Here is a 22215-nt window from a genome sequence, read left to right as displayed (position 1 = left end):
TTGAAGCCAGACTATGTGATACAGATGGAATTATCCAAACAGTAGATGGATCTCCTTTAAATGTTGATGTTTGGTTGCGTTGTCAATCGAACACAATTCAATAAAATTATTTATCACCTGTCTGGAGTAGGTTATTTATCACCTGTCTGGAGTAGGTTATTTATCACCTGGCTGGAGTAGGTTATTTATCACCTGGCTGGAGTAGGTTATTTATCACCTGACTAGTAGGTTATTTATCACCTGGCTGGAGTAGGTTATTTATCACCTGGCTGGAGTAGGTTATTTATTACCTGGCTGGAGTAGGTTATTTATCACCTGGCTGGAGTAGGTTATTTATCACCTGGCTGGAGTAGGTTATTTACCACCTGGCTGGAGTAGGTTATTTATCACCTGGCTGGAGTAGGTTATTTACCACCTGGCTGGAGTAGGTTATTTACCACCTGGCTGGAGTAGGTTATTTACCACCTGGCTGGAGTAGGTTATTTATCACCTGGCTGGAGTAGGTTATTTATCACCTGGCTGGAGTAGGTTATTTATCACCTGGCTGGAGTATGTTATTTATCACCTGGCTGGAGTATGTTATTTATCACCTGGCTGGAGTAGGTTATTTATCACCTGACTGGAGTAGGTTATTTATCACCTGGCTGGAGTAGGTTATTTACCACCTGGCTGGAGTAGGTTATTTACCACCTGGCTGGAGTAGGTTATTTACCACCTGGCTGGAGTAGGTTATTTACCACCTGGCTGGAGTAGGTTATTTACCACCTGGCTGGAGTAGGTTATTTACCACCTGGCTGGAGTAGGTTATTTACCACCTGGCTGGAGTAGGTTATTTACCACCTGGCTGGAGTAGGTTATTTATCACCTGGCTGGAGTAGGTTATTTATCACCTGGCTGGAGTAGGTTATTTATCACCTGACTAGTAGGTTATTTATCACCTGGGTTATTTATCACCTGGCTGGAGTAGGTTATTTATCACCTGGCTGGAGTAGGTTATTTATCACCTGACTAGTAGGTTATTTATCACCTGACAGAATAACTATGAGAAAGTAACAATGATTAGTGAATGTTTGACAGTCAATATTCCCGGGACACATTCCATTTCTAAAATGAAGAGGGGAGGGGACCCCTGTAGTGGGGCTTATGGACAATCTAGTTTTTTCGCCCAATGACTGGCTCTGCTCCTCCCTCCCTCCCTCCCTCCCTCCCTCCCTCTCTACCTCTCTCTCTCTCTCTCTCTCTACCTCTCTCTCTCTCTCTCTCTCTCTCTCTACCTCTCTCTCTCTACCTCTCTCTCTCTACCCCTCTCCCTCTCTCTCTACCCCTCTCTCTCTCTACCCCTCTCTGTCTCTCTCTACCCCTCTCTCTCCCTCTCTTTCTCCCTCTCTTTCTCCCTCTCTTTCTCCCTCTCTTTCTCCCTCCCTCCCTCCCTCCCTCCCTCCCTCCCTCCAGGTCTGATGTACATGCTGTTGAAGCACCTGGCAGATCGCTACAACATGTACTATGCCTACCTTCCCTCCAAGCTGGACAAGAAGATCCACTCTGGAGCCGTCAACCAGGTGGTGGCAGCACCCATCCTCTGTCTCTTCTGGCTCCTGTTCTTCTCCACTCTCCGCACAGGTACGAGGTCGCCACCTAGTGGCCGCTCTGGGCCATAACAGTCTGTCTCATATACAGTACCTTCAAAAAGTGTTCAACGCCTCTTGACTTTTTCCAACATTTTATTGTTACAGCCTGAATTTTAAAAATTGATCAAATTTAGATTTATTTTTTTTTGTCGCTGGCTTACATACAATACCCCATAATGTCAAAGTAGAATTATGTTTTTATTTTTTACAAATGAATTAAACATTTAAAATCTGAAATCTCTTCTGTTAGCAACAAGGCACTAAAGTAATACTGCAAAAACAAAAAATGGACAAACCAGTTAACCCTTTGCCCTGAATACTGTTCTGATTCGGGATTAAACTTGGAACTTTGTTATACTCAGAAGTATAGGAACTTTAGTTACAAAAGAGACGTAATGAAGCTTGGGAGGGGCTGAGGATAGGAAAACAATGGCACATTACAGTAATGATAAGGGGAGGAACCATATCACTTAGTTCCCTGCTTAGCATGAATGTTGCAATGTTTAGCGATAAGGAGGAGACTCCACCCAAAGTGAGGTATGAATACCACCACAGGGGAAGCCATGTCTGTTTTCTGAATTACAGCTGTGTCGACCCTTTGGGAAGAATTAAACTTGGTTAAGCTTCTCTAGTGTCCAAAATTAGAACCTAACAATACAAAATGTTATGTTTTGGGGCAAATCCAATACATTGCTGAGTACCACTCTCCATATTTTCAAGCATACGGTGCATTCAGAAAGTATTCAAACCCTTTACCCTTTTCCTCATTTTGTTACGTTACAGCCTTATTCTAAAATGGATTAAATTACTTTTTTTCCTCATCAGTCTACACAGAATACCCCATAATGACAAGGCAAAAACAGGTTTTTAGACATTTTTGCAAATGTGTGTAGTCGACAGTGCATGTCAGAGAAAAAAACCAAGCCATGAGGTCGAAGGAATTATCCGTAAAGCTCCGAGACAGGATTGTGTCGAGGCACAGATCTGGGGAAGGGTGCCAAAACATTTATACAGCATTGAAGGTTCCCAAGAACACAGTGGCCTCCATCACTCTTAAGTGGAAGAAGTTTGGAACCACCAAGACTCTTCCTAGAGCTGGCCGCCCGGACAAACTGAGCAATCTGGGGAGAAGAGCCTTGGTCAGGGAGGTGACCAAGAACCCAATGGTCACTCTGACAGAGCTCTATAATTCCTCTGTGGAGATGGGAGAACCTTCCAGAAGGACAACCATCTCTGCAGCACTCCACCAATCAGGCCTTTATGGTAGAGTGGCCAGATGAAAGTCACTCCTCAGTAAGTCACATGACAGCCTGTTTGGAGTTTGCCAAAAGGCACATAAAGACTCTGACCATGAAAAACAGGATTCTTTGGTCTGATGAAACCAAGATTGAACTCTTTGGCCTGAATGCCAAGCGTCACGTCTGGAGGAAACCTGGCACCATCCCTACAGTGACGCATGGTGGTGGCAGCATCATGCTGTGGGGATGTTTTTCAGCAGCAGGGACTGGGAGACTAGTCAGGATCGAGGGAAAGATGAACAGAGTAAAGTACAGAGAGATCCTTGATGAAAACCTGCTCCAGAGCCCTCAGGACCTCAGACTGGGGCGAAGGTTCACCTTCCAACAGGACAACGACCCTAAGCACACAGCCAAGACAATGCAGGAGTGGCTTCAGGACAAGTCTCTGAATGTCCTTGAGTGGCCAGCCAGAGCCCAGACTTGAACCCGATTGAACATCTCTGGGGAGACCTGAAAATAGCTGTGCAGCGACGCTCCCCATCCAACCTGACAGAGCTTGAGAGGATCTGCAGAGAAGAATGGGAGAAACTCCCCAAATACAGGTGTGCCAAGCTTGTAGCGTCATACCCAAGAAGACTCAAGGCTGTAATCGCTGCCAACGGTGCTTCAACAAAGTACTGAGTTTAGGGTCTGAATACTTATGTAAATGTGATATTACCGGTTTTTATTTGTAATAAATGTGTAAAAATTGTAACTGTTTTTGCTTTGTCCTTATGGGCTATTGTGTGTAGATTGAAGAGGGACATTGTTTATTTTGACTAAGGCTGTAATGTAACAAAAAGTGGAAAAAGTCAAGGGGTCTGAATACTTTCCGAATGAATTCAAGGCTGTAACTTTGAATAAGGGTTTGACATTTGGGGAAATTACACTCTAATTGTTTTATATATTTTTTTACATTTTGTCAGAAAATGCAGTTCTGTCTCAGGTTCTGCTGTGGTGCAGTGGTTGCACAGCCTTTCCTCTACAGGGAGCCAGGTTTTCCTGTGTCTACCCTTCACTCACTCTCAATTTAAGGGTCTTTATTGGCATGGGAAACATATGTTAACTTTGCCAAAGCAAGTAAAATAGATAATAAATAAAAGTGAAATAAACAATAAAAATTAACAGTAAACATTACACTCACAGAAATTCCAAAAGAATAAAGACATTACAAATGTCATATTATGTCTATATACAGTGTTGTAATGATGTGAAAATAGTTCAAGTACAAAAATGAACATAAATATGGGTTGTATTTACAATGGCGTTTGTTCTTCACTGGTTGACCTTTTCTTGTGGCAACAGGTCACAAATCTGGCTGCTGTGATGGCACACTGTGGTATTTCACCCTGTAGATATGGGAGTTTATCAGAATCGGGTTTATTTTTAAATTTTTTGTGGATCTGTGTAATCTGAGGGAAATATGTGTCTCTAATATGGTCATACATTGGCAGGAGGTTAGGAAGTGCAGCTCAGTTTCCACCTCATTTTGTGGGCAGTGTTGCACATAGCCTGTCTTCTCTTGAGAGCCAGGTCTGCCTACGGCGACCTTTCTCAATAGCAAGGCTATGCTCACTGAGTCTATACATAGTCAAAGCTTTCCTTAAGTTTGGGTCAGTCACAGTGGTCAGGTATTCTGCCACTGTGTTCTCTCTGTTTAGGGACAAATAGCATTCTAGTTTGCTCTGTTTTTTTTTGTTCATTCTTTCCAGTGTGTCAAGTAATTATCTTTTTGTTTTCTCATGATTTGGTTGGGTCTAATTGTGTTGCTGTCCTGGGGCTCTGTGGGGTCTGTTTGTGTTTGTGAACAGAGCCCCAGGACCAGCTGGCTTAGGGGACTCTTCTCCAGGTTCATCTCTCTGTAGGTGATGGCTTTGTTATGGAAGGTTTGGGAATCGCTTCCTTTTAGGTGGTTGTAGAATTTAACGTCTCTTTTCTGGATTTAGCAGGAATCGGCCTAATTCTGATCTTTTCCTCTCTCTTTCTCTCTCTCTTTCTCTCTCTCTCTTTTTCTCTCTCTTTCTCTCTCTCTCTCTCTCTCTCTCTCTCTCTCTCTCTCTCTCTCTCTCTCTTTCTCGCTCTCTTTCTCTCTTTCTCTCTCTCTCTTCTCTCAGGTTTCTCAGCACCTACCTCCATGTTTACCTTCTGCGTCCTGATCATCACCATCATCGTTTGCTTGTCCCATGTCTGCTTTGGACACTTCAAATATCTCAGCGCTCACAACTACAAGGTAAAAAAACAACACCCGCCAGAGAATCTTCTTATTTATAATGTTGAAGTGTTCAGCGGATTTAATTTAATTCTGTCTTTATTTAACCAGGAAAGTCATTGAGAACACTATCTTGTACCATGTCGATCCTGTATGCAATATGAGACACATTTAAGCAATAAGGCCTGAGGAGGTGTGGTATACGGCCAATATACCACGGCTAAGGGCTGTTCTTAGGCACGACACAACATGGAGTCCTTTGGCCATATACCACAAACCCCTGAGGTGCCTTAATTGCTGTTATAAACTGGATACCGACGTAAAATTAGTGGAGTAAAAATGAGTGTTTTGTCATACCCGTGGTATACGGGTCTGATATACCACGGCGGTCAGCCAATCAGCATTCAGGGCTCGAACCACCGAGTTTATAATATGCATTTATAGACCCGTCTACATTATTACAATCTTAGAGCAGTACATCTCATGTGGAAGACTCTTAGGATTAAAGGCCTTCTGATATATCAGCGAGTATTCAACTCTTACACAGTTCAGTCCGGAGCCCGTTGGTTTTCTGTTCTACCTGATAATTAACCTGGTGTCCCGGGTCTAAATCGGTCCCTGATTAGAGGAGAATCACCCACCTGGTGTCCCAGGTGTAAATTAGTCCCTGATTAGAGGGGAACCCCCACCTGGTGTCCCAGGTGTAAATCAGTCCCTGATTAGAGGGGAATCCCCCACCTGGTGTCCCAGGTGTAAATCAGTCCCTGATTAGAGGGGAATCCCCCACCTGGTGTCCCAGGTGTAAATCAGTCCCTGATTAGAGGGGAATCCCCCACCTGGTGTCCCAGGTGTAAATCAGTCCCTGATTAGAGGGGAATCCCCCACCTGGTGTCCCAGGTGTAAATCAGTCCCTGATTAGAGGGGAATCCCCCACCTGGTGTCCCAGGTGTAAATCAGTCCCTGATTAGAGGGGGAATCACCCACCTGGTGTCCCAGGTGTAAATCAGTCCCTGATTAGAGGAGAATCACCCACCTGGTGTCCCAGGTCTAAATCAGTCCCTGATTAGAGGGGAACAATGAAAACAAGCAGTGGAACTGGCTTCAGAGTTGAGTTTGAGGGTGATATAGTATAAAAGTCATCACTGTGAATGTTTTGCAGTGGAATTATATTGTAATTATTATTATTATGATGATGATATTTTCTCCCATCTCTTTGCCCCCCCCCCTCCAGATTGACGTGGAGAATGTGGATGGGGTGGAGAACGGTCGTGCAGCACGAACCTCTCCCTCCAATAAGTCAGCAGTAAGTACCAGTAAACCTCTCCCTCCAATAAGTCAGCAGTAAGTACCAGTAAACCTCTCCCTCCAGTAAGTACCAGTAAATCTCTCCCTCCAATAAGTCAGCAGTAAGTACCAGTAAATCTCTCCCTCCAATAAGTCAGCAGTAAGTACCAGTAAACCTCTCCCTCCAGTAAGTCAGCAATAAGTACCAGTAAACCTCTCCCTCCAATAAGTCAGCAGTAAGTACCAGTAAACCTCTCCCTCCAATAAGTACCAGTAAACCTCTCCCTCCAATAAGTCAGCAATAAGTACCAGTAAACCTCTCCCTCCAATAAGTCAGCAGTAAGTACTAGTAAACCTCTCCCTCCAATAAGTCAGCAGTAAGTGCCAGTAAACCTCTCCCTCCAATAAGTCAGCAAGTAAACCTCTCCCTCCAATAAGTCAGCAGTAAGTGCCAGTAAACCTCTCCCTCCAGTAAGTACCAGTAAACCTCTCCCTCCAATAAGTCAGCAGTAAACCTCTCCCTCCAATAAGTCAGCAGTAAACCTCTCCCTCCAGTAAGTCAGCAGTAAACCTCTCCCTCCAATAAGTCAGCAGTAAACCTCTCCCTCCAATAAGTCAGCAGTAAACCTCTCCCTCCAATAAGTCAGCAGTAAACCTCTCCCTCCAATAAGTCAGCAGTAAACCTCTCCCTCCAATAAGTACCAGTAAACCTCTCCCTCCAATAAGTACCAGTAAACCTCTCCCTCCAGTAAGTCAGCAGTAAGTACCAGTAAACCTCTCCCTCCAATAAGTACCAGTAAACCTCCCCCTCCAGTAAGTCAGCAGTAAACCTCTCCCTCCAATAAGTCAGCAGTAAGTACCAGTAAACCTCTCCCTCCAATAAGTACCAGTAAACCTCTCCCTCCAGTAAGTACCAGTAAACCTCTCCCTCCAGTAAGTCAGCAGTAAACCTCTCCCTCCAGTAAGTCAGCAGTAAACCTCTCCCTCCAATAAGTACCAGTAAACCTCTCCCTCCAGTAAGTCAGCAGTAAACCTCTCCCTCCAGTAAGTCAGCAGTAAACCTCTCCCTCCAGTAAGTCAGCAGTAAACCTCTCCCTCCAATAAGTCAGCAGTAAACCTCGCCCTCCAGTAAGTCAGCAGTAAACCTCGCCCTCCAGTAAGTCAGCAGTAAACCTCTCCCTCCAGTAAGTCAGCAGTAAACCTCTCCCTCCAATAAGTCAGCAGTAAACCTCTCCCTCCAATAAGTCAGCAGTAAACCTCTCCCTCCAATAAGTACCAGTAAACCTCTCCCTCCAGTAAGTCAGCAGTAAACCTCTCCCTCCAATAAGTACCAGTAAACCTCTCCCTCCAATAAGTACCAGTAAACCTCTCCCTCCAATAAGTACCAGTAAACCTCTCCCTCCAATAAGTCAGCAGTAAACCTCGCCCTCCAGTAAGTCAGCAGTAAACCTCTCCCTCCAATAAGTCAGCAGTAAACCTCTCCCTCCAATAAGTCAGCAGTAAACCTCTCCCTCCAATAAGTCAGCAGTAAACCTCTCCCTCCAATAAGTACCAGTAAACCTCTCCCTCCAGTAAGTCAGCAGTAAACCTCTCCCTCCAATAAGTACCAGTAAACCTCTCCCTCCAATAAGTCAGCAGTAAGTACCAGTAAACCTCTCCCTCCAATAAGTACCAGTAAACCTCTCCCTCCAATAAGTCAGCAGTAAACCTCGCCCTCCAGTAAGTCAGCAGTAAACCTCTCCCTCCAATAAGTCAGCAGTAAACCTCTCCCTCCAATAAGTCAGCAGTAAACCTCTCCCTCCAATAAGTCAGCAGTAAACCTCTCCCTCCAATAAGTACCAGTAAACCTCTCCCTCCAGTAAGTCAGCAGTAAACCTCTCCCTCCAATAAGTACCAGTAAACCTCTCCCTCCAATAAGTCAGCAGTAAGTACCAGTAAACCTCTCCCTCCAATAAGTACCAGTAAACCTCTCCCTCCAATAAGTCAGCAGTAAGTACCAGTAAACCTCTCCCTCCAATAAGTACCAGTAAACCTCTCCCTCCAATAAGTCAGCAGTAAGTACCAGTAAACCTCTCCCTCCAATAAGTACCAGTAAACCTCTCCCTCCAATAAGTCAGCAGTAAGTACCAGTAAACCGCTCCCTCCAATAAGTACCAGTAAACCTCTCCCTCCAATAAGTCAGCAGTAAGTACCAGTAAACTGTTCGTATATTATACCGAAATTTTGTGACGTTTTTAATTCTTTTTGGACTTCAGTTGAGGGTCTTTTCGGGTACACAATATTTTTTTTCTGGAGGCAAACTGAAGTTCGGAGCCTCAGTCCATGTCCCTTCGTCGGTGATTGGTCAACAGTAGGGATACTTCAATAAAGTCTTATCATCGAACGAGTGACGACTCGTTTTCATGCACATTTTTTCGTTGCAAAATACTGCACCAAACATCTTAGTTAGATGTGAAATGAGTTAGATGTGAAATGAGTTAGATGTGAAATGAGTTAGATGTAAAATTGCGCGGCTCTCTTTGGCAACAACTTTCAAGTTAATGACAGTTATATTATATAATTCCGGACTATTCTGAGGAAGTGTATATTGGCTACGGCGTCTCAAAATGGACAAACAGTACTATTGTTGCTTTTTTTCTCGTTTTTCAAGCGAAGGTCTTTTAAGGGAGTATGTGAGTGTTAGTTAGGCTAGGTGGCAGTCTAACTGAAGCATGTTGACACCTTTACTACGTCCCCCTTTAATAAGTCAGCAGAAACGGCCATTTACTCTCCAGCCTCCATGCTACCATTTACTCTCCAGCCTCCATGCTACCATTTACTCTCCAGCCTCCATGCTAGCATTTACTCTCCAGCCTCCATGCTACCATTTACTCTCGAGCCTCCATGCTATCATTTACTCTCCAGCCTCCATGCTATCATTTACTCTCCAGCCTCCATGCTACCATTTACTCTCCAGCCTCCATGCTACCATTTACTCTCGAGCCTCCATGCTAGCATTTACTCTCGAGGCTCCATGCTAGCATTTACTCTCCAGCCTCCATGCTAGCATTTACTCTCCAGCCTCCATGCTACCATTTACTCTCCAGCCTCCATGCTAGCATTTACTCTCCAGCCTCCATGCTACCATTTACTCTCCAGCCTCCATGCTACCATTTACTCTCCAGCCTCCATGCTATCATTTACTCTCCAGCCTCCATGCTATCATTTACTCTCCAGCCTCCATGCTATCATTTACTCTCCAGCCTCCATGCTACCATTTACTCTCCAGCCTCCATGCTAGCATTTACTCTAGCATACCTCGTATGGATATTAAAGTAGCTGTCCAGTGAAAATCTCACTTTTAAAAAGATCATATTCTGTTAACTCATATCCAGATAATGCTGTTGGCTCGTCTGTACTCATATTTTGTGGCCAAAGCGTAAATGAAAGAAAAACGCTATTTAAAAAAAAAAAAAGAGTTTCTAGAACGTTTGCTATTTCTATATCAGACACTAACCTGTTTTCTTCTCCATTCTTCCTTTTCCTCCCTCATGTCGTCCCTCTCTCCTCTCTTCTTTCTCGTCAACAGCAGATGTACATTGCCTCGGTGCTCCAGGACCCCAGCTTAGACGAGCTGGGTTCGGCTGGCAGCGGGGTCAGCGAAGGCTCGCAGGACGAGGAGATCATCCAAGTGGGGAACAGCCTCAATGAGGCCGACTTCCAGGTAGCCTAGTGGTTTAAGAAGCGAGCCAGCAACTGGAGGGTTGCTGGTTCGAATCCCAGCTCTGACTGGGAAAAATCTTGGTGCGTAGTGAGCCAGAGGGTGATTTGTATTATAGATGCAGTTGTGCTCTTGAGTGCTGCAGCTTCTAACTCCTTGGTGTGTGTGTGTGTGTGTGTGTGTGTATGTGTCCTCAAGCATAAACAGTTCTCTCCAAGTGAATGGACAGTAAAGTATTCTGCTCTCTTTTTCCTTCCAGAGTGGCGAGGACAGTCTTCTCGCTAACGAGGTGCGGCACTGACGTGAGGGGATGCCGGAGACAGTTGTCGGGATGGAGACAGAGGATGGGGAGAGAGAAGAAGAGACTCGGGTGTAATGTGACTGACGTGATGGATGCACTGATCTAGTGAATGAAGCTACGGAGCTGAAACGGACTGACAGACAGCTCTATCAGACATGAAGAGACCACTAAAACCTTAAACACCTTGAGTCAAGAGAGAGGGACTATTTCTCTTGTCTACACTAACAAACACAGCAACAAAAATACCTTTCTCATGCCTTTCACTCCTCTTCAGCTTAGGCAGTGGACAACAGTTCTCCAGCATATCATTTCCCCCCAGAGATTACACTAACACCAAAATGCAAAGACGAGAGAGAGAGAGAGCGCGATGGACTACTGTCTACATTAACTAACAAAGGAAGACTACTTAGTAAAGAACTCTATCAACAACTGCTTCACTAGGATTCTCTTGCTAGGATGCTGTTTTACAGACTCCTGTAAAACACTGGCGCGAGGACTCTACTGTAGGACTCTACTGTAGGACTCTAGTCTGGCTCTAGGACTCTACTGTAGGACTCTACTGTAGGACTCTAGTCTGGCTCTAGGACTCTACTGTAGGACTCTAGTCTGGCGCGAGGACTCTACTGTAGGACTCTACTGTAGGACTCTAGTCTGGCTCTAGGACTCTACTGTAGGACTCTAGTCTGGCGCGAGGACTCTACTGTAGGACTCTACTGTAGGACTCTACTGTAGGACTCTAGTCTGGCTCTAGGACTCTACTGTAGGACTCTACTGTAGGACTCTAGTCTGGCTCTAGGACTCTACTGTAGGACTCTAGTCTGGCGCTAGGACTCTACTGTAGGACTCTACTGTAGGACCCTACTGTAGGACTCTACTGTAGGACTCTACTGTAGGACTCTAGTCTGGCGCTAGGACTCTACTGTAGGACTCTACTGTAGGACTCTAGTCTAGCGCTAGGACTCTACTCTCTCTGATATCTTCCTTCATGACGAATATATATTTTCTGATGGCAAAGTAAAGCAGGGACACTTAGCAGTAGTTATCTCCTTCTTCCAACTGTTGATCTAGAGCTGCCTCTGAACTGAGCCTCGGGACTGTGAAGTGAGAACAGCCACTCGCTAAGAAAAACTGCACTGGGAGCCCCGCAGACACACTCACAACTGAGATGGGAAGAAGATTCTTGCACTTGAAAGAGAAGGATAGGTGTGTGTCTGTGCCCTACACTGGCTTGGCTTAGTTGGGGTGATGTGGCTGTGGCTCGCATGTCTTTCTTCCTCCTCACAGAACCTTGAGTGGTGGTTTGCTAGAGGTCTAGAATGGCCGCTCTGGCGTGCCTCGGACTTCACAGGGGTTGGCGGGATCTTTATTTCCCCTAATCCTTTGCCTGTTCTGCATTGCATCCTTAATAGTCTCTGCACGAGAGGCTGCTTCACAACAAGCAGCTTTAAATGAGAAGATGGAGATGAAATGTCTGTCAGCGTCACAATGTTAAGCCTGCTCTGGTCTCTCCCCCTACTCTGTCCCGACCGTCTCCGGGAGTCTCCGGGTGGTTCCAGCCCTGTGGAAAAAAGGAAGGTGGTCGCTATGACGACGACCACTCTGTAACAAACTGAACTAACACTCCCTCACTGCTGTTTACTTTTTATGTTTAGCTTTTTCAATGTTGGTCAGCAACAAAAAACTCGGGATTTGTAAAATAGTGTCTTTTTATTTTATTTTTAATTGTATTTATTTTTTTAGGTTATTTTAAGTTGGTCTGAGAACTTTAATTACTTAACTACTGTTTCGACATTTAGAAATGACGTAACTGGATGAATGGATCATGTAACATGGATACTGTACCTCGTAAACAACACAGTTACTCTGTCTTCTGGCCGGTTCTGCCCAGAGAAGTGGGACTGCGGCTCCAGACTGAGCCCTAATGGAGCCCTAACATAACTGAAGGTAGAAGACAGTCTAGAGCCCCTAAAGGATAGGAGGATGCCCCCAGGAAGCACATTATGAAGTGGATATGACAGCCTACCCTGTTTTGTGTCCCACAACTATGGTTGCAAAATTCACAAAATTGTCCCAGAGTTCCCAGGGTTTTCACATCTTGGTTAGAAGTTTCTTGGAATAAGGGATTTCTGGAAAAACCCGAGGAACTTTGTGAAAAGTTTCCGTAATTTTGCTACCTCAGCCATTCCTCCTCTCCCAGCCAGGATTCTGTGGGACAATGTTCCTCTGTAGAGGGAGAACTCGACCCTTGAACTCTTGGGTCTGTGACCCGTACATGTAGTTCCCCCAAGACTAGTTCCCCCTGTTAATAGGGGTCGCGTTCAGTCGGGGCCCGGGGCACAACGTTGGTGAACGTTCAGATATGTCATGTATAACAAAATATGCCTCTGAAATGTAGAAATAAGGAATCATAGCAACTCTATTCATGGCATTTCTATGTGCAACGTTCCACAACGTTTGCCTACTGAATTTGACCCTGGCCCTTGCTCTGACTGGCCTGTCTCTGTGTTCGCTAATTCTATCTATCTCATCCAACTGCTCTCATATCATACAAGGTCCTATACAAGACAAGCCTCTTTATTTTGGTGTTTACGTCACTGTACTAAAGATTGGTTTCACTGTCTGTTGGTTTGAACATGTTGTTGTTGTTTTTTGTGGGGGAAACTGGATAAGAAATAATGAGATTTTAGAGGATAGTCTACGAGTTACCGAGTTCTGCCGACTCTAGATGGGCTTTGATTCGTTTAAGGATGCCTAGCGTCATCCGATGACGACATGAATTGTGACATCAGCGAGATACTGTTATCACGTAGTGGTCTATATTGTAAAAAAGAAAAGTTAAAAATCATCATTGATAGAAATGCCATTATACAGCTACAGTGCTGTATTGTGCGTGGTGGGTTAATATGTTGACATTTAAAACGTTTTTATAGAAAACATCACGGCTCAGTCAGGACAGAACAGACAGGTGCATTGTGGGACGCAGACAATGAGTCTTAAATGCAGGAAGATGTGATCAATGGTTTTTAGATGTTGGTATTTTTTTTTGGTTTTATGTTGTTTCACTTGAACATCCTAGCATACTATCCGATTTTATCGGTGAAAAACAAAAATGGATGACACCAACTGCATTGTTTTTTATTTGTCCTTCTCTGACCTTTTTCTTTTAAGTAATTCTGTCGCCATAATCATGATGTCAATGTGCTCTCTTCAAGTCGTTACAATATTCCACTGACATAACCAATGATCAGCTTAGTTTTCCTTCCGAAGTGATGCCTTCTGGCCGAACAGATCTGGTTTAACCTCGGAGGGGGTCTATTACAAAGCAGAATCAATGACTTAAACAACTATTAGATATAATAATGATTTTGATTTTTCCGGGTAATTTTAAAGAAAGAAACTCAGATGTCCGTTTTTGGTTGTTGAATCAACTAGACCATTTCCCATTTCAAGCTCATCTTTCTAAAACGATAAACGGTTATTTCAGAATATTTAGGCAAGTTAGCTGGCTTAACTCATTGATCTTGCTTTTGTGGTATACCCTTCTGAGCATTGTCTGGTTTAGCCAGGCTATGTGCATATATCTCCTATATACTGTCATTTTAGAGACATTTCACTTGTCCTGTTCAAAGTCTTGGTTCCACATAGTGGAAAAGCATCAATAAATATGAAACAAATGTCCCTTTTGAAATGTTTTTGTAGCACTAATTTGTGCAGTCAGTCAGTCAGTGGGCTGAACCATATGCTGAGCAGCTTTCCTATTATATGCATAAACCAAGTAACAAATCTAGTGTCTAGTACACATTTAATGTACTCTGTAGTACTTCTATATAACTAGTCCAATGTAGTGTCTGATTCTGTACAGTAAAATGATGCACTCAGGATTTATCATACGTGTTATTTTGTTAAGGTGTAACGTTTGTATCAGTTGGTGTCTGAGAATATTATCATATAAACTCAGCAAAAAAAGAAAAACGTCTCTTTTTCAGGACCCTGGTCTTTCAAAGATAATTCATAAAAAATCCAAATAACTTCACAGATCTTCCATTGTAAAGGGTTTAAACACTGTTTCCCATGCTTGTTCCATGAACCATAAATAATTAATGAACATGCACCTGTGGAACGGTCGTTAACACTAACAGCTTACAGATGGTAGGCAATTAAGGTCACAGTTATGAAAACTTAGGACACTAAAGAGGCCTTTCTACTGACTCTGAAAAACACCAAAAGAAAGATGCCCAGGGTCCCTGCTCATCTGCGTGAACGTGCCTTAGGCATGCTGCAAGGAGGCATGAGGACTGCAGATGTGGTCAGGGCAATAAATTGCAATGTCCGTACTGTGAGACGCCTAAGACAGCGCTACAGGGAGACAGGACGGACAGCTGATTGTCCTCGCAGTGGCAGACCCCATGTAACAACACCTGCACAGGATCGGTACATCTGAACATCACACCTGTGGGACAGATACAGGATGGCAACAACAACTGCCCGAGTTACACCAGGAACGCACAATCCCTCCATCAGTGCTCAGACTGTCCGCAATAGGCTGAGAGAGGCTGGACTGAGGGCTTGTAGGCCTGTTGTAAGGCAGGTCCTCACCAGACATCACCGGCAACAACGTCGCCTATGGGCACAAACCCACCGTCGCTGGACCAGACAGGACTGGCAAAAAGTGCTGCAAGACAGGAATGTCAGTGTTCTGCCATGACCAGCGAAGAGCCCGGATCTCAATCCCATTGAGCACGTCTGGGACCTGTTGGATCGGAGGGTGAGGGCTAGGGCCATTCCCCCCAGAAATGTCCGGGAATTTGCAGGTGCCTTGGTGGAAGAGTGGGGTAACATCTCACAGCAAGAACTGGCAAATCTGGTGTAGTCCCATGAGGAGGAGATGCACTGCAGTACTTAATGCAGCTGGTGGCCACACCAGATACTAACTGTTACTTTAGATTTTGACCCCACCATTGTTCAGGGACACATTATTCCATTTCTGTTAGTCACATGTCTGTGGAACTTGTTCAGTTTATGTCTCAGTTGTTGAATCTTGTTATGTTCATACAAATATTTACACATGTTAAGTTTGCTGAAAATAAACGCAGTTGACAGTGAGAGGACGTATCTTTTTTGCTGAGTTTATAAATGCTAAATGGAATATATTATATTTTACAGCCCTGTGACTACTAGAGCCCATGTGAAAACACAATCACAGACATCCATATTGCAACTGCATCAAGTACAATAATTTACATTTACATTTGAGTAATTTAGCAGCCGCTCTTACCCAGAACGACTTCCCGTAGTGAGTGCATACTTTTTCAACGGCAGTTCCAATTATAACAGTCTTATCGTATGAACATTTTATGACAGCGATACATAATGTGAAGGATCAGTTTTTAAGCTGCTCAGAAAACCGTTGTGGGATATCCAGGTAACTGCCACGGTAAAGGAAACACCAACATAAAGTGTCTTTTTAATAGGGCGTTGGGTCACCACCAGACAGAACAGCTGCAATGCATCTTGGTATAGATTCAACAAGTGTCTGGAACTCTATTGGAGGGATGAGACACCGTTCTTCCACGAGAAAACAACATAATTTGGTGTTTTGTTGATGGCGGTGGAAAACACGCTGTGTCAGGCACCGCTCACAGAATCTCCCATAAGTGTTCAATCGGATTGAGATCTGGAGACTGAGACGGCCATGGTATATTGTGGTTGAGATCTGGAGACAGAAGGCCATGGTATATTGTGGTTGAGATCTGGAGACAGAAGGCCATGGTATATTGTGGTTGAGATCTGGAGACAGAAGGCCATGGTATATTGTGGTTGAGATCTGGAGACAGAAGGCCATGGTATATTGTGGTTGAGATCTGGAGACAGAAGGCCATGGTATATTGTGGTTGAGATCTGGAGACAGAAGGCCATGGTATATTGTGGTTGAGATCTGGAGACAGAAGGCCATGGTATATTGTGGTTGAGATCTGGAGACAGAAGGCCATGGTATATTGTGGTTGAGATCTGGAGACAGAAGGCCATGGTATATTGTGGTTGAGATCTGGAGACAGAAGGCCATGGTATATTGTGGTTGAGATCTGGAGACAGAAGGCCATGGTATATTGTGTTGAGATCTGGAGACAGAAGGCCATGGTATATTGTGGTTGAGATCTGGAGACAGAAGGCCATGGTATATTGTGGTTGAGATCTGGAGACAGAAGGCCATGGTATATTGTGGTTGAGATCTGGAGACAGAAGGCCATGGTATATTGTGGTTGAGATCTGGAGACAGAAGGCCATGGTATATTGTGGTTGAGATCTGGAGACAGAAGGCCATGGTATATTGTGGTTGAGATCTGGAGACAGAAGGCCATGGTATATTGTGGTTGAGATCTGGAGACAGAAGGCCATGGTATATTGTGGTTGAGATCTGGAGACAGAAGGCCATGGTATATTGTGGTTGAGATCTGGAGACAGAAGGCCATGGTATATTGTGGTTGAGATCTGGAGACAGAAGGCCATGGTATATTGTGTTGAGATCTGGAGACAGAAGGCCATGGTATATTGTGGTTGAGATCTGGAGACAGAAGGCCATGGTATATTGTGGTTGAGATCTGGAGACAGAAGGCCATGGTATATTGTGGTTGAGATCTGGAGACAGAAGGCCATGGTATATTGTGTTGAGATCTGGAGACAGAAGGCCATGGTATATTGTGTTGAGATCTGGAGACTGAGACGGCCATGGTATATGGTTTACATCGTTTTCATGCTCATCAAACCATTCAGTGTGGATGGGGGGCATTGTCATCCTATGGGGGCATAGCCATGGTAACCAAGACAATGGACAAAATAACGGCCTGCATGATGGAATGTTAATTGCTTAATTAACTCAGGAACTTCACCTGCTTTCAGTATGCTTTGTATCCCTCATTGACTTGTTTTGCCAGTTATATGCACTTATCTTTTTGGGGCTATTATAATTTCAACAATGATGAGCCTTGGTATTAATACACTGATAGACAGTGACTTTTTCCACATTTTGTTACGTTACAGCATTAACCTAAAATTGATTAAATACATTTTTTTTTAAATCAGCAATCTACACACAATACCCCATAATGACAAAGTGAAAACAGGTTTTTAGACATTTTGGGAAATTTAGAAAAATATAAAACAGAAATAATACCTTATTTACCTAAGTATTCAGACTCTTTGCTATGAGACTCAAAATTGAGCTCAGGTGCATCCTGTTTCCATTGATCCTCCATGAGATGTTTCTACAACTTGATTGGAGTCTACCTGTGGTAAATTCAATTAATTGGACATGATTTGGAAAGGCACACACCTGTCTATATAATATCCCACTGTTGACAGTGCATGTCAGAGCAAAAACCAAACCATGAGGTTGAAGGAATTGTCCGTAGAGCTCCGAGACAGGATTGTGTCGAGGCACAGATCTGGGGAAGGGTACCATTTTTTTTTTTTCAGCATTGAAGTTCCCCGAGAACACAGTGGCCTCAATCTATCTTAAATTGAAGAAGTTTTGAACCATCAAGACTCTTCCTAGTGCTGGCTGCCCGGCCAAGCTGAGAAATCTGGGGAGAAGGGCCTTGGTCAGGGAGGCCACCAAGAACCTGATGGTCACTCTGACAGAGCTCCAGAGTTCCTCTGTGGAGATGGGAGAACCTTCCAGAAGGAGAACCATCTCTGCAGCACTCCACCAATCAGGCCTTTATGGTAGAGTGGCCAGACGGAAGCCTCTCCTCAGTAAAATGCACATGACAGCCCGCTTGGAGTTTGCCAAAAGGCTCCTAAAGGACACTCAGACCATGAGAAACAAGATTTTCTGGTCTGATGAAACCAATGTTAAACTCTGGCCTGAATGCCAAGCGTCATGTCTGGAGGAAACCTGGCACCATCCCTACGGTGAAGCATGGTGGTGGCAGCGTCATGCTGTGGGATGTTTTTCATCGGCAGTGACTGGGAGACTAGTCAGGATCGAGGGAAAGATGAATGGAGTAAAGTACAGAGAGATCCTTGATGAAAACCTGCTCCAGAGCGCTCAGGACCTCAGACTGGGGCGAAGGTTCATCTTCCAACAGGACAACGATCCTAAGCACTCAGCCAAGACAACGCAGGAGTGGCTTCAGGACATGTCTCTGAATGTCCTTGATTGGCCCAGTCAGAGCCTGGACTTGAACCCGATCTAACATCTCTGGAGAGACCTGAAAATAGCTGTGCAGCAACGCTCCCCATCCAACCTGACAGAGCTTGAGAGGATCTGCTAAGAAGAATGGGAGAAACTCCCCAAATACAGGTGTGCCAAGCTTATAGCATCATACCCAAGAAGACTCGAGGCTGTAATCGCTGCCAAAGGTGCTTCAACAAAATACTGAGTAAAGGGTCTGAATACTTATGTAAATGTAATATATATATATATATATATATATACATTTTTTTATTTTTTTAAATATAAATTAGCAAAATGTAGATTAATGGGTTGAAAAAAACTATTTTATCAATTTTATAATAAGGCTGTAACCTAAGAAAATGTTGAAAAAGTCAAGGGGTCTGAATACTTTCCTAACGCACTGTACATAATGGCTGTGAAAGAATCATATTCATTAGGCACCAAACGTAAGATGTCGGACAGAAGCGGGACAGGGGTGTATTCATTATGTCTTGCAAGAACCAAACGGAAGCAAACAGAGCGAACCGAATGAAACTGGGAGGGACCTACCTGAATTTATCCAATAGAAACTCTCGTTTTGTTTGCAAAAAACATATTTCAAAAACATTTTTCTACGGTGGACACTAATGAATACGACCCTGGTGATACTGAACTGTGGCCACCGTAACATTGTCATTGTTAGATTCTACGCTAGTCTATACGTCTATACTGTCCAAGCAAGGCATTGATTTGAAACGGTTTACATTTACATTACATTTAAGTCATTTAGCAGACGCTCTTATCCAGAGCGACTTACAAATTGGTGCATTCACCTTATGATATCCAGTGGAACAACCACTTTACAATAGTGCATCTAAATCTTTAGGGGGGGGTTAGAAGGATTACTTTATCCTATCCCAGGTATTCCTTAAAGAGGTGGGGTTTCAGGTGTCTCCGGAAGGTGGTGATTGACTCCGCTGTCCTGGCGTCGTGAGGGAGCTTGTTCCACCATTGGGGTGCCAGAGCAGCGAACAGTTTTGACTGGGCTGAGCGGGAACTGTGCTTCCTCAGAGGTAGGGAGGCGAGCAGGCCAGAGGTGGATGAACGCAGTGCCCTTGTTTGGGTGTAGGGCCTGATCAGAGCCTGAAGGTACGGAGGTGCCGTTCCCCTCACAGCTCCGTAGGCAAGCACCATGGTCTTGTAGCGGACACACACACACCATCCCCTAACAGTTTGACTCCAGTTGAGCCTTTGTTCTGTAAGTCATGGCAGACTTTCATCTTTCCTATCGTTGAGTGTATAGCTAATGCCTCTGAAATAAATGACGTCTTAAACCCTGAATGTTTCTAGGTAAGAGTAGTAACATTGCATTTCATACTGTATGTCCTTTCCTGAATAAAGTCAAATGTATTGGTTTTTCAGCCATTTATCCACTGATGATACTACATTTCTATCAAAAACACACTGAGAAGGGGATTTCCCCCCCACCACCATGATAACCGTTAAAGGGTTACTGCCAGAGTTTGGCAATAAAGCCCCTTTTACTTCTCTGGAGTCAGATGAACTCATGGACACCATTTGTAGGTATCTATGTGCTGTTTTGAAGAACGTTGAAGCTAGTTTTGGGAGGCATTGCTAACTAGCGTTAGCGCAATGCCTGGAAGTCTATGAGAAACTGCACGCAGAGACAAAAGATGGTTCATTTCACTCTGGGTAAGAGAGAGGGGGTGGGGGAAAAAGGGCTTAATTGACATCCTTGGACAATCCCTTTAACAGGTTAACAAGTTCTAGAATGTTTGGAACACTAGAATGTAGTGGGGCTACAAATCATGTGTCACGAAGATTTCACCAATATCTTGGCATTATTGTATCTCGTCCAGCGCCAACAAATCAAGTTTCGGCCTATTCCATCATGATGTAATCTTTTGTTGTCCATGTCCAGTGGTATTCTTCTCCCAGATCGGTTTGAGTTGTAATTATTGTTAATGACCATGGGACAAAACTGATCTGGGATAAGCCAGTATGTAAGTAAATAATGTTGACAGTGCTGCTTGGTGGTTTCTCAACTTCATTATTGTTATATATTATTGTTATATATTATTACCGTTCACTCGACTTGGGGACATTAACATGATGATCCTTAGTCTCACATTTGAATGTCTGTTTTGTGTGCTTTTGTCTTTGCTTTGTTAGTGTAGGTACAACCATAGCAGCACATCTCATATTGACAATGTTTACGTTGTAATTGGAGCCCCGTTCCCTATTTTTTATTTGATTTATTTTACCAGGTAAGTTGACTGAGAACACATTCTCATTTACAGCAACGACCTGGGGAATAGTTACAGGGGAGAGGAGGGGGATGAATGAGCCAATCGGAAGCTGGGGATGATTAGGTGGCCATGATGGTTTGAGGGTCAGATTGGGAATTTATCCAGGACACCGGGGTTAACACCCCTACTCTATGATAAGGACCATGGGATCTTTAATGACCTCAGAGAGTCAGGACACCCGTTTAACGTCCCATCTGAAAGACGCCACCCTACACAGGGCAGTGTCCCCAATCACTGCCCTGGGGCATTGGGATATTGTTTAGACCAGAGGAAAGAGTGCCTCCTACTGGCCCTCCAACACCACTTCCAGCAGCATCTGGTCTCCCATCCAGAGCACTATGGGCCATATGGGTCTTGGTCAAAAGTAGTGTACTTAATGTAATAGTATTGGAGAGGTATTATGTCTCTTTCTCCCCTATACCTCCAAAGGGCTGTCTGTAGAACAGATTGCTCTGTATATTTCCTCCAGTTCTTTGAACAGTAAAATCCGTATTTAATCAGTCTGGCTTATTGTTGAGTTGTTGGTTACAGTTGTTTTGTCCCTGTGAGTTTTTCTACATTTACAATCCGCCGAGTTTCACAATGAACTGAAATTCATTCATAAACGTTGATATTCCAGAAGTTTAATGAGGATTTGTCACTGTGTTTTATTCAGTTCAGTGTTCATATTGCTATCCTTTTACAAGCCGTGACCGTCTTCACCGGAAATGTCGGGATGAGTCCATTTAAATCGTTTTAATGCAGACTTGTTCTCCTTTCGCACTGAAGTGAAGGAACAAACTCCTAAACAAGTAGCATATTATTCTGATGTAATTTTATCCAGGATTTTCACATCAGTACAGATGAAGGTGAGGAGAAGAAACTGGACTGTATATAAACCACCCTGGTGGTTTTGAACCAGTGATGTAGTTTGTGTTTAGTACCACCAGGTTTCAGATGGGCGGTTACAACAGAAACACGGCGACGTGGAAGCGTGGAACATGTCATGTACGCGCACCTCCCCTTGTGATCAACAGGGCTTTCCCAATAGTTTTTAAACGCCCTTTTTCCACTACAGATAAAGGTGTATTTAAAATAGTAGAGAGGATTAAAAACAACTGACATTCTTCATATCGTGTATAAATTAACATCTATAGCCATGCGTGAGGCAGTAGCGATTATTTTAATATCCGTTGCAATGTTTTTGGGATGTTTTCTATTAGGTTTGATTCCACTTTTGATGAAACTTTCTGAGGTAAGTCATTTAATTCTTAACATTGTATTCCGTTCTCGTCCTTTCTGTAACTTGCACCGTTCCTTACCCCCCCTTATGGTCTCTTCTCCCGTGTTCA

At 43.9% G+C, this 22215-nt stretch overlaps 2 protein-coding genes across 3 annotated transcripts in view; both read left to right on the top strand.

Annotated features, from left to right (window-relative positions):
- The window catches only part of LOC115201753 (CSC1-like protein 2), a 113117-nt gene extending 99030 nt beyond the window's left edge, over nucleotides 1-14087 (top strand). For both annotated transcript variants that reach the window (XM_029765637.1, XM_029765635.1), the window contains 5 exons: nucleotides 1453-1620; nucleotides 5020-5135; nucleotides 6346-6417; nucleotides 9967-10101; nucleotides 10358-14087. In XM_029765637.1, the coding sequence (XP_029621497.1) occupies nucleotides 1453-1620; nucleotides 5020-5135; nucleotides 6346-6417; nucleotides 9967-10101; nucleotides 10358-10399 (533 nt within the window). In that variant the 3' untranslated portion in view covers nucleotides 10400-14087. The remainder of the gene's footprint in view (nucleotides 1-1452; nucleotides 1621-5019; nucleotides 5136-6345; nucleotides 6418-9966; nucleotides 10102-10357) is intronic.
- Nucleotides 14088-21854: 7767 nt separating this feature from the next.
- The window catches only part of LOC115201752 (zinc transporter ZIP9), a 218055-nt gene continuing 217694 nt past the window's right edge, over nucleotides 21855-22215 (top strand). The window contains exon 1 of the mRNA XM_029765634.1: nucleotides 21855-22118. Coding sequence (XP_029621494.1) covers nucleotides 22023-22118 — 96 coding nt within the window. The 5' untranslated portion in view covers nucleotides 21855-22022. The remainder of the gene's footprint in view (nucleotides 22119-22215) is intronic.

This window comes from Salmo trutta, chromosome 10, assembly GCF_901001165.1.
Source record: "Salmo trutta chromosome 10, fSalTru1.1, whole genome shotgun sequence".
In the NCBI taxonomy this organism is placed as follows: domain Eukaryota; kingdom Metazoa; phylum Chordata; class Actinopteri; order Salmoniformes; family Salmonidae; genus Salmo; species Salmo trutta.
The sequence above is the reverse complement of the archived record's forward strand: the minus strand, read 5'-3'. Positions and strand labels throughout refer to the sequence as shown.